This window comes from Musca vetustissima, unplaced genomic scaffold (genome assembly GCF_032173495.1).
Source record: "Musca vetustissima isolate MV318-11 ecotype Yass unplaced genomic scaffold, APGP_CSIRO_Mvet_v1 utg84621, whole genome shotgun sequence".
NCBI lineage: Eukaryota > Metazoa > Arthropoda > Insecta > Diptera > Muscidae > Musca > Musca vetustissima.
This window is the reverse complement of record NW_026876068.1, coordinates 18,559-31,633: the sequence shown is the minus strand read 5'-3', so window position 1 is coordinate 31,633 and position 13,075 is coordinate 18,559. Positions and strand designations below refer to the sequence as shown.

Below are 13,075 nucleotides of genomic sequence, written 5' to 3'. Positions count from 1 at the left end.
ATATAACTCTTATACATATATTCGTCCGATTTTATGTAAATGATGCACCAATGTCCCTTAATATCTTTCGATTTGCATGAAATTTGGCACAGCCTAATGAATTAGGTCCAGAATGAAGTGTGTTAAGTTTCCTGAAAATCGGTTCAGTTTTAGATATAGCACCCATTTATAGTTTCGTCCGATTTAATGTAAAAAGTGCACCAACGGTCCTATATATTCTTCGATTTGCACGAAATTTGGCACAGCGTGATGAATTGAGTCTAGAATGATATGTGTTAAGTTTCCTGAAAATCGGTTGAGATTTAGATATAGCTCCCTTATATATTTTCGTCCGATTTAATGTAAATGGTCCAACAAATTACCTATATATCATTCGATTTGCACGAAATTTTGCACAGTGTAATGAATTAAGTCTAGAATGATGTGTGTTAAGTTTCCTGAAAATCGGTTCAGATTTAGATATAGCTCCCATATATATTTTCGTCCGATTTTATGTAAATGGTGCAACAAAGTCCCTATATATCTTTAGATTTGCACGAAATTTGCTACAGTGTAATGAATTAGGTCTAGAATGATGTGTGTTAAGTTTCCTGAAAATCGGTTCAGATTTAGATATAGCTTCCATATCTGACCAAATAAAAAATTTAGTATCGGTTGCATAATGACATGTTTATGGATCCATTTTCATGTTAATGGTCCTTCAAAAATTCGACGTCTGTTAGGATTCATCTGTTGAATTTACCCAAAGTGGTGAAGGGCCCGTCCGACTTTACTACTTTCCTTACTGTTTTTTTTTATAAAATATAAAAATTATTTTCTTAATTTATTTATATTGCAATTAAAAATTAAACACATACTTGTTTGTTTTTTTTTTAATTTTTTTTTTTTATTTTGAATTGTTTTTTTTGTTTTGGAATCATTTTAAGTTTATTTGTTTATAATTTTTTGTTTTGCTTTTGTTTGCATTTCTGTTCATTTAAGGATTTACATTCTATGCATTTCTTCATCTTCTTTTTGTTGTTGTTGTTGTTTTAATTTAAATATATATAGTAATAATAATAATTATAATTTATTAATGGTGTGTCTTAATCTCAAAGTAATAATAATAATTATGAATTTATTTTGTTTTGTAACTGTATATGTTGTTGTTGTTTTTTGTTCTGTCTTTTGTTTCACTTCTTTTTTTAAATTTTTTTGTTTGTTTTGTATATTTTTTAAATATGACAAAAAATGTTTTTTTATTTCGTTTTCTTCTGGGAATTTGCTTTTTTGTTGCTGTTGTTTGTCGGTATCACCTTAATACATAATGTCTTCTTTAGTACAAGTATTATTATTATTTATCATTATCATTATATAATTATTCAGTAGATAGTATTAACAAAAATAAGTTACAATTTATAGTCTAAATAAATAAAATCATCATGATCATAATAATTATAAATTAAAAAAAATAATTATAATAAAAACTGCTTTTGTTGTTGTTTTCTTATTTAAAAAAATAAACACATACATTTATGTATACGCCCTAATTTATGTTCACACCTAAATCACCTTCAACATCTTCATCGTTTGCTTGTGTTTGTTTTTATTTTTATTATTATTATGTACAACTATCAGGGTGCTGACTTTGTTTACGCTTAGATTTTGGCTCTTTTGTATGATCGATTGATGGACGTCTAGGATTGCCAAGTGTTACTAATGCACTGGCCACAGCCAGGCCAGCTGATTGACCAGGTGGTGCATGTTGGAGACCACCTAAAAACGATATTTTAATTAAAAAGGGAAATAGAATCAATTAAATTCTTTTGTCTTACCTGTGGGTAAACGGACTAGAAGTGACAATACCGCAGCACGATTTCCACTGCAAGGTTCTAAGGCTATGGGGCTCGGACAATCCTAAATTAAAAACACAAAATAATTAGCTTAGGTTTTATGTTTTTGATTTTATCAATTTTTGAATACCTTTTTACGTTTTTTACTCATATTGGCAATACCCTCCATGGTCAGGGATAGGTCAATATTTTCCCGGCTTTCAATTTCCACTAGCACCTAAAAGTGGAATAAATTTAAAAATTAATTAAACAAAAAATATAAAAATTAATAAAAAAAAATTATAAAAATTATTTTTTTAAATCCACGCCTTCACAATTTTATAAAAATTATTTTTTAAACCAGTAAGGAAAGCAGTAAAGTCGGACGGGACCGACTATAGGATACCCTTCGCCACTTTGGGTATATTCAACAGGTGAACCTAACAGACGTGGCATTTTTAAATGACCAGTAAAATGAAATTGGATCCATAAACATGACATTCTGAAACCGATACTAATTTTTCAGGAAACTTAACACACATCATGCTAGGCCTAATTCATTACGCTATGCCAAATTTCGTGCAAATCGAAAGACATATAGGGACTTTGGTGCACCATTTACCTTAAATCGGACGAAAATATATATGGGAGCTATATCTTAATCTCCACCGATTTTCACGAAACTTAACGCACATCATTCTGGACCTAATTCAATACGCTGTTCCAAATTTCGTGCAAATCGAAAGATATATAGGGACTTTGGTGCACCATTTACATTAAATCGGACCAAAATATATATGGGAGCTATATCTAAATCTGAACCGATTTTCACGAAACTTAACACACATCATTCTAGACCTAATTCATTACGCTGTGCCAAATTTCGTGCAAATCGAAAGTTATATAGGGACTTTGGTGCACCATTTACATTAAATCGGACGAAAATATATATATGGGAGCTATATCTAAATCTAAATTTTCCGATTTTTCCAGAACTAAATTACGCTCCAAATTTCGTCAAATAATAAAAATATAAAAAAAAAAAAATACGTCTAATAAAAATTAAAAATAAATATTTAAAAAAAAATCCACACCTTACAAAAATCACAAAAACAGTTTTTTAAAATGTCCCCTCACCTGTGAAAACGGTCGACTCGCCATCTGTTCCATTTCAACAAACAACCGCTGCCGCCTCCTAAACATATCATATTTCTGTTTAATTTTCCACAAAATGGCAGCCATCAGTAGCAGCAATAGGAAACATGTGGAAAATGTTATAAAGAATTGTTGTAAATTCAATTTCGGATATTGTGAAAACGCTATCTGTATCCATATGGGTGGCTGGAAGTCATACACAGAAACATAAAAGGTCGTCAACGAACTATTGTCTTCGGGTGAATGGCCAAAATTAAATTCCGTCTTGGGGAAACGATGACGAAACGTCGAACAATTTATGCCCGAAAATATTTCATTAATGGGCGCTCCCGCCCTCTTCACCGTAATATTCATCTTGGCCGGTACACTACAGGTTATTGTGAAATCGGCATCAATCTCCGGCTTGACGGGTGAATTACGAAAATTGATCTTCTGAAAGTGACGATCCTCTTTTTTAGACAGATTAAATGTAAACTGATAATCAATGGTTAGTTCATAGAAACAGGTCGAGGCAATGGGATCACCGTGATAATGATTCTGCGAATCGCACTTCTCACAGTGATCGCCCACAATGCCTTTGGTGTTGCAAAAACATTTGCCATTGTCCGGGTTACATAGGTCCCCCTGTTTGTTGCATTCACATCTCTGACACTGGCCACCATTGATGGGATTTCCCCAATAACCACGGGTACATTTTTCACAGTGCTGGCCATAAGTGAGATCCGAGCAGGGTTGGATGCATTGGCTGGAGCCCTTTTCACACTTCGAATGGCCATTGCAGTTACAGAGCGGGCAAGAGGTGAAGTACCACTGGCCAGCAGGACATTGTTCCGGTTCGTGGGCCATCAGAGCACCACCTTCTATGCATTTGCCCAGGCCCGTGTTGGTGCCATCGTCACACCAACCACAGGCCGGATCATCCAAACACTGGGAACAACTGTTGTAGAAACCGCATTGAGCCGTCGATATATAGGTGGCTGTGCTGTTGCTGCTCAGCGCCGTCAGCGCTGTTGTCGGAGCACTGCGACACTTGTAAACATGCGTGGTCCACTCTCGGCACTGGCCATAGGGAAAACTGGCCGTGTACGAATTTCGGTCGACGCAACGCAACTCGTTCTGACACCAAATACAGTCGTTTTCCGTGCAATTGTGGCAATTGGTGAGGGAGGCACACGAGGGCGGACAGATGATGTCGTCCACGGTACGATTGCCCAGCGGTCCCACACCATTTGCCCAATGACGACAGCGATTGTGCTCGGCTTCCCACATACAGTTGCTGTTGGCCGCGCAGGCATGGCAGGTGTGCAGCTGTTCACAAATGGCCGCAGAGCGAAAATCTTCCGATTTTGGACAATTGTCCAAGTGTTTGATATTAAGGGGCGGTGCAGGGGTGGCCACCACAAACTGGGATTTCGATTGCTGGCTCTGCTGTTGTTGATGTTCCTTTGAGGTTTCATAGAAGACGGCGGTCATGGGAGTGGTTTCGCGGCAGCGTTCCTTGCTGCAGACGCCATTGCCGCAATAGGTACAGCCATAGGAATTCGAGACGCACGATTGGCAATTGTTAAGTTCCTGGCAACGGGCGACGTCTAACAACAGTTGTGAGGTCATGGCGAAGCGACCTTTTGAGGGGCAGGCCACATAGTCGTATTGTTCCCGGCCGAATATAGCCGATTTCTGGACATGATTAATTTGCAAGCACTTGCTCATTTGGACATCCCAGATACATTTGACGCCCGGACGGGCACTGCTGCACTTCTCCTCTTTTGTGTGGATTTCACAGTGGCCGGGTGTGAAGCGTAACATGTCATTCAAAAGTTGGCCATTGAAGCCGCCATAAATGTAGAGACTGCCATCGAAAACCACTGAACTGTGTCCAAATCTAAAAGGGGGCAGGGGGATAAAAATATGGGTTATTAAAAAATGGAAATTAAAAAAAAAATCTATTTAGCCTTACCTCGCCAAATCGGCCTGTAAATGTGCTGGTATGGTTTGTTTATGCCACGAATCACAGATGACATCATAGACCAACAGATCCTGACTGTAACACTTGGCTCCATAACTCTCAGCCGTATCGTTGTGTGTGTTACCACCGAACACCATCATCAAACCTTCGTTTACAAAATTCGCTGTATGCAGCAGACGAGCACTGGGTGCCGACGACAGTAGGGTCCATATACGCGATGACGGTGAATAGGCATACAAACGTGGTGTTATATATTGATTGGCCTCCGATTCGGAAACAATACCACCATAAACATATACTTTCTCCGTCAGCGGATCATAGGCAGCACTGTGGCTGAAACCACCCTTCACTACATAACCTGATGTTTCGATAATTTTCCATTCGCGGGTATTGAAATTGTACTCCTGTACCGTATTCAAATAGCCATATTGTGGCGAACGACCAAATATTACGATCATATAACGATGACCATGTTTATCACCATAACTAGGCACCAAGGTGGCTGAATGCCCTGTCACATGTAAGGGGCCACACATTGAGTACGCTGTGGGGCCGGGACAGGCTTCATCTGTTATTACGGTAATATTTTCCCATGTTTTGGCCGACATATCAAAGGCCCACAATTCATTGGTAATTCCGGTGCCTTTGACCACTCCGCCATACATATAGATTTTATCACCATGTACCACAGTGGACATGCCATAACGTTGGGCCGGTATCATAGTGCCCTTGGCCGGATGTACCGCCTCCCAAATCTCTCTATTGAAATCGTAGGCAGTCATTAGACGACCACGACCGTACGATTCGCCGGATATTATATACATTGTATCATGCCAAACGGCTGCGGCATGTGAAGCTGTACCATTGGGTGGAAGTTGGGCATTTACGCTTGCCCATATGCCATGGGATCGCAGCTGACCGCAATCGTTGCCGCCATACTCTTTCTTACAAATGCACCTAGAATATGGACGGAAATAGAAAAAGAAAAGGCTTTAATAAAAAAATAATACTATAGAGAAAATATTTTAAAATCTACGCCTATCGCTCAAAAATACCTCCAAAAATGTCTATTAAAAATCCACGACTATCGCTCAAAAATACCTCGAAAAATGGTTCTTTAAAAATCGACGCCTATCCACGCATATAGTCAAGATATGTCTCGAAAACTGGTATATTAAAAATAAGCGCCTATCCACGCATATAGTCAAGATATGTCTCGAAAACTGGTATATTAAAAATCCACGCCTATAGTCAATATGTCCCTCGAAAAATGGTTCAAAATCCACGCCTATAGTCGATATGTCCCCCGAAAGAGAGTATTTTAAAAATCCAATCCTATAGTCGATATGTCCCTCAAAAAAGAGTATTTTAAGAATCTAATCCTATAGTCGATATTTCTCTCGAAAAATTGTCTTTTAAAAATCCACGCCTATAGTAGAGATATCCCTCGAAAAATTGTCTTTTAAAAATGCAATCCTATAGTCGATATGTCCCTCGAAAAATTGTCTTTTAAAAATCCACGCCTGTAGTAGAGATATCCCTCGAAAATTTGTCCTTTAAAAATGCAATCCTATAGTCGATATGCCTGTAGTGGAGATATCCCTCGAAAAATTGTCTTTTAAAAATCCACGCCTGTAGTGGAGATTTCCCTCGAAAAATTGTCTTTTAAAAATCCACGCCGAAAAATTGTCTATTAAAAATCCACGCCTGTAGTGGAGATATCTCTCGAAAAATTGTCTATTAAAAATCCACGCCTGTAGTGGAGATATCCCTCGAAAAATTGTCTTTTAAAAATCCACGCCTGTAGTGGAGATTTCCCTCGAAAAATTTTCTATTAAAAATCCACGCCTGTAATGAAGATATCCCTCGAAAAATTGTCATTTAAAAATCCACGGCTATAGTGAAGATATCCCTCGAAAAATTGTCATTTAATAATCCACGCCTATAGTGAAGATATCCCCCGAAAAAATCGTTATATACTCACCTCTCCTTTTCTATATTACACACACCATGACCCTCTTTCTCATAACAATTATTCGGACATGCGGCAATATTACATGCATCACCACTATACAACGGATCACATATACAATAACCATTACTGCACATGCCATGACCTGAACATTCAACATCTTCCGAATCACTGGGACAGGCATTCATGCGATATGATAAATTAAAGCCAGACATATTATAGGCATCATCGCTAAAGAAATGCAATAATGCGGCACCTGAACGTGCTATAACTTGGGGTACACTACGTATGGAGAAATTGCCACGATACATGAGGCCACTGTAAACAGCAAAATAGAAGAAGAAGAACAAGATAACATTAATATCATTATCTGAATAAATATATTTCAGTTCACTTACCTAAAAACTGCCAATAGCGAAGAATCAACACTATCGCCATCGTATATATACAAATGGTCCCAGCCACATTCCGTTGCAAATTCTCGCAAATGCATACGAATGGTGGGCGGTGGCGATGACAGCGACGACACTTGTTTGCCACCATGTGTATGATTTGTTGTATGCTGGGGTCTGGCATCGATCAGCCAACTGCATTTAACACTGACGGAATAATTACCCCAGCCATCGTGTATGACACCACTGGGATGATGTAGTCTAGAAGCAAATACAAAAAATTAATATATATGTATATGAGTAAGATAAATAATTAATATAAACAAAGGCATTGTAAAATATTAAGATAAACGTAATAAATTATGGATTTAAAAACGGTTGGAAAGATAAAAAAATATCACATTGTATAGCACTTCAAAAATAAAAAATACAAACACAAAGTCCTCCAAAAATTGTCTTTTAAAAATCCACGCATATAGCTGAGATATCCGTGGAAAAATTGTCTTTTAAAAATCCACGCATATATCTGAGATATCCCTAGAAAAAATGTATTTTAAAAATCCACGCATAAAGCTGAGATATCCGTGGAAAAATTGTCTTTTAAAAATCCACGCCTATAGCCATGGAAAAATTGTCTTTTAAAAATACGCCTATAGCTGGAAAAAAAATTTTCTTTTAAAAATCCACGCCTATAGCTGAGTTATCCGTGGAAAATTGTCTTTTAAAAATCCACGCCTTGTGGTGACCCTCGAAAAAATAGTCTTTAAAAAATCCTCGCCTTGAGGTGACCCTTGAAAAAACTGTCTTTTAAAAATCCACGCCTTGTGGTGACCCTTGAAAAAAATTGTCTTTTAAAAATCCACGCCTATAGCTGAGATATCCATGGAAAAATTGTCTTTTAAAAATCCACGCCTATAGCTGAGATATCCATGGAAAAATTGTCTTTTAAAAATCCACGCCTATAGCTGAGATATCCATGGAAAAATTGTCTTTTAAAAATCCACGCCTATAGCTGAGATATCCATGGAAAAATTGTCTTTTAAAAATCCACGCCTATAGCTGAGATATCCATGGAAAAATTGTCTTTTAAAAATCCACGCCTATAGCTGAGATATCCATGGAAAAATTGTCTTTTAAAAATCCACGCCTATAGCTGAGATCTTCCTGCAATAATTGTCTTTTAAAAATTCACGCCTATAGAAAAATTTTCCGTGGAAAAATTGTCTTTTAAAAATCCTCACCTATAGCTGAGTTATCCGTGGAAAAATTGTCTTTTAAAAATCCACGCCTATAGCTTTATAAAAATTCAAAATTCTTACATAATGATTTATAAATAACAAATCATTGCTTATAACCCTAATCCGCCTTGAAACATTCACATGTAATTTACAAAGTTTGCAAATTATTTTTTTTTATTATGCCACTAATCGACAATTTTTGTGTAGATTCTGTTATCAGCGAAAAAAGGTCATCTCAAAACTATTTTTGCACTTTTTTCTTCTTCTTCTCAGTCATACATAATTTGTACACCTGATTAAGTTTTTTTCTCTCTGGTTTCCATTACATGTCTCTGTTTGTTATTTTTTGGTTGACTCGAAATGGAAATGATGTGTGAAAAGAAATACGAAATAATCCCTGGTGCCATTACCATGTACTTCTGTGTTTTTTAACCTTCAAATTTTAACAAACCTTTTTTGGTTTGGAATTGAACCTCATGATGATGTGGTATTGAATAATCGGTATTTTGTGCGATACGCTCTGTTTGTTTCCAACAAAAAAATGTTGGTGTAGACAAAAGTTCATGACTACAATTTATGGTCAAGGTGTTAGTTTTTGGTTTGTTCGAATTGTGAAGAATTATATTTTAGTTTTTTTTGCTCAGATAATCCACAAAATAGCCATTAAAATCCACACTTTTAGCAAAGAAACAGTCCACTCTTATAACTCAGATAGCAATATAAAAATTTCGTTCAAAAATTCAGACTAATTTCTTGAAAAATACGATAAATAAAATCGTCAACAAATATTCGCAGATCGTATAACCTTCCAAATCAAATTAAAATTCCAAGGCCTTCAAAAATCCAATTTCGTGGCTCTGATAGAACTTCAAATAATTCCTTGAAAATTTCAAAGAGAGCACTGATAAAACTTCACTTCAAAAACTGATTTTGGAATCTACATTTATAATACAGATAGCCCGTAAGAAAATAGTGTTTGAAATAGATGAGATAGCACGTCTACAAATATCCATATCTATAGCTTCGATAGCTTTACTAAAAATAGTCAGACCCTCTGTTGATGCATAGATTTCATCGCGTTCGCTATCGACGATCATTTAACGTCCAATTGAATGGACGATAGCGCCTGAACTCCTGACGGATATATGGCGGAGGTGGATCATCCATCACTGTGATGGTTGGGATTACACGGCCGATAACATGCCACAGAAATGAAGCGTTTTGACGCTTTTAGAATAATTTCACGGAATATTTTCTCGCCCTTTCTGGAACATGCGAGGGGCGGCATAGAACTTAAGAAGGCCTCAATAAATTTTGCCGTGCCAATTGGCTTTATTATAATTCATGAATGTACGCTGATCGGGCTCCACGAAATCGACGGGTTTCTCAAAATTAACCAGGATGAATACGGAATACGGAAGGAACGATGGACAAACTATAGTAATGTCCTGAGAGCTCGAAACACCTAGCAATGACTCTGCTAGAGGATTCCTCATTGATAGAAGCGAAATGTTAAAGTTTTGTGTCTCGTGCACAAAAAAAGGAGACAAGACAAGATATGTGGCAACTATAGAGGATTAAGTCTCCTCCTCATCGCATTTAAAGTGCTATCCAGCGCGGTGTTTGGATGACCGAAGCCAATGCATTATTGGACCATACCAATGCGGCTTCAGGCCTGGCAAATCCACCATTGTCCAGATTTTCACTCTGCACCAAATACTTAGACACATTACACCTATTCGTCGACTTTAAAGCCGCATTCAACAGCATAATCCGCTCAGAAGTTTTTAAAGCCATGTCTGTGTTCGGCATTCCTGCAAAATTAATACGGCTATGTAGTATAACTTTGAGCGAGGCACAAGATCAGCAGTTAAAGTCGGAAAGGACCTCTCCCTTCAATGCCGAACGAGGATTCGGACAAAGTGACAGTTTATCATGTAATCTTTTTAACATCCAGCTGGAAAAGATCTGCACACCAAAAAGCACATGTTACTTTCCTACGCCGGTAATTTTACCTTACCGGTACCTTTGAACCAAGCAGATGGTATCAACGAGCAAGACGTCCAGTAGACTCAGATAAACTGTGGAACTTGAGAACTACAGCTTCGATGTAGTCAAAGATTTATATGCCTTGTTACCGCCATAAATAAAGCTAATGACATAATCAGGTTTGAAATTCGGAGGAGAATAGCGTTGGCCAACAGACAGATGCTACTATGGTCTTAGTAAGCGGTTAAGAAACAAGGCCACCTCTCGCCAGACCAAACTCACACTCTACAAGACGCTGATCATTTTTTAAGAGAGACTGAAGAGATTCTTTTAAAAAACGAGGTATATGAAAGCCTTTATAAGCAATTTGAAAAGCATTGAAAGCCTGATTATACTCTGTACCAGAGTGTTACACGGAAGTACTTCGATAGTCATTTAAAAAGAACCATGGCGGTGAAAGGAACCATGGAGCCCAATTTTTACGACGAGTAATATTTTTGATCATAAGAAATGGTCAGAATATTACCCTTGACTGGAATTATACTGAAAACAATGTGTTAGCTGAGTTGGCAATTCTTGACCGAGATGAAGACGTATTGTAGCTGTCGGGAAAGTACCCATGTTTAAGTCCATCAAAAGAATATATTACGAATAGTAGTCATGGAGTTTACATTTCTAATATTTTCAGCTACTGTTTTCAATTAGAAAACGTTAACTCAAACCACTGACGAAGTACCACAAAATCTAGTTCAACATCAATCAATAAATCGTTCTCATCATCATCATCAATGAAAAGAAAACAAATTTCCCTCCGACAGCTCTCTAATAATTATTGGTAAACAATTAAGAAGACCAAACAATCGACCAACCAACGAACCGCATATGGATGTGCGTGTGTGCGTAGTTAACGTTCTAACCTATTTTAGATTAGTTAGTCAGTTCGTCAATCCCTTCGCCTCTCATTCTCTAATAATTTGTTTTAAGTAGCATGAATCATAAAAAAGATTTCATTTATCAATTTTTTCGTTTCAAAATTATCACCCTTTTTTACCTAAAATAGAAAAAGAAGAAGAACAACAAGAAGATACTAAAATTTTAAGTTAATTCAATACCATCCCACCTACCTTACTTTACCACCGCAAAATTGGCATTCTGGACCTTGCCAGCCATCGGCACAGATACACTGGCCATCACGACAGCTACCATTATTTTGACAACCCCCTGCGGCGGTACAATTATAGGCTGTGACACGGGCCAAACTGCTCGAACAGATGTGGAATAGGACGCATATCAGCAGCAGAAGATATTTTCGACGATATTTGCTATTAAATGTACGGGCCGTTGAGGCTGGAATATACTGATGGTGTTGCTGCTGCTGTTGTGAATGTTGCTGCTGTTGCGGCTCTTGCTGCTGTTCTGTGTGCAGTACATAACAACATTGTTGTTGTTGTATTGCTGTTGCGGAACTATTGCTGCTGTGATGACGGCGGGTTCTATAATATTTGGCTCGATCTTCTTCGTCCGTCGTGTCGTCCAGTTTCAGTGTTGTGTTGTCCACACAACACATTTTCTTGTGTTGTGAAAGCCGTTTAAGCCCTACTTAGCACTTTCGGTCGGTCTGTCCGTCTGTCCACCGCACAATGGACGATGGCTGAGACAACGACGGCGACGAGACAATGATGGCGATGATGATGGTATGGTTTTTGGTTTAATTCTGGATGTCGTTTAGTGTTGCTTTTTCTTCGTCGTCTTCACCTTACATTCAAAAGCAAACGCACACACACCGACACACTCTCCACACCAACAAAAACAACAACACTACACCACAATTGTTTTGTTACATACGTCCGTCCGTCCGTCTTTCGTTTTTGGACGGGAACTATTATTGCTGCTGCTGGTGTTGTTGTTGCCTTTTTGCCACTACAAATGTTGTTGTTGCTGCTGGATTTGCTCATGCAATAAAAAATTGTTTCTGTTTTTTCGCTTTTCCTTGCCTTTTTTCCGTCACCAGCAAATCAATCACCTCACTTTTCACTTTGTTTTTTTTCTTCTTTCTATTAGTCGAAAGAAAACTGAAATTGAAAACTTTGTTGTAATACTGGCCGCGTTATGTTACACCTTGCAAACGAGTTAATCAAGAAGAACATTGCTTTGTTTCCTTTGCTTTTGGACAAGTTTAAACATATTTTTTCCTGTTTTCTGTCTTTCTTTTGTGGAAATTTGACTTTTTTGCTGTTTTTATTGATGGCTGCTTTCTTTTTTTGCTATGAGTTTTTGCCTATAGACTGGTTCTATTCTCCGTCTTTGCTTGCCTTTCACACCAATCCCCAATTAAAAACGTTCCAACTGACAACTAGGAAGAGAAATGAAAGAATGACCAATAAAGAAGGAACTTAAAGCGTACTGGGAAATATTTACGAATGAGGTGTGATGGAAATTGCATGAGACAGAGATGGCCGACCGATTACTGTGTCGCTCTGTGGAATGAACTAACGAGTTCAAAGGAATGACTCTATGAAATGAACCATTGGAACGATTTTCATTTCATGTGT

The 13,075-nt window shown here is 37.6% G+C and overlaps 1 protein-coding gene across 1 annotated transcript; it reads right to left on the bottom strand.

Moving 5' to 3' along the window:
• Nucleotides 1-1,568: 1,568 nt before the first annotated feature.
• LOC133338599 (attractin-like protein 1) lies at nucleotides 1,569-12,090 on the bottom strand. The gene is made up of 8 exons (XM_061546765.1): nucleotides 11,648-12,090; nucleotides 7,303-7,557; nucleotides 6,917-7,222; nucleotides 4,924-5,889; nucleotides 2,949-4,848; nucleotides 1,963-2,049; nucleotides 1,815-1,896; nucleotides 1,569-1,755 (listed from the first exon to the last, which is right to left on the bottom strand). Exons 1-8 carry the CDS (start codon nucleotides 12,088-12,090, stop codon nucleotides 1,601-1,603), a joined length of 4,194 nt encoding a protein of 1,397 aa, XP_061402749.1. The 3' UTR covers nucleotides 1,569-1,600.
• Nucleotides 12,091-13,075: the final 985 nt, after the last annotated feature.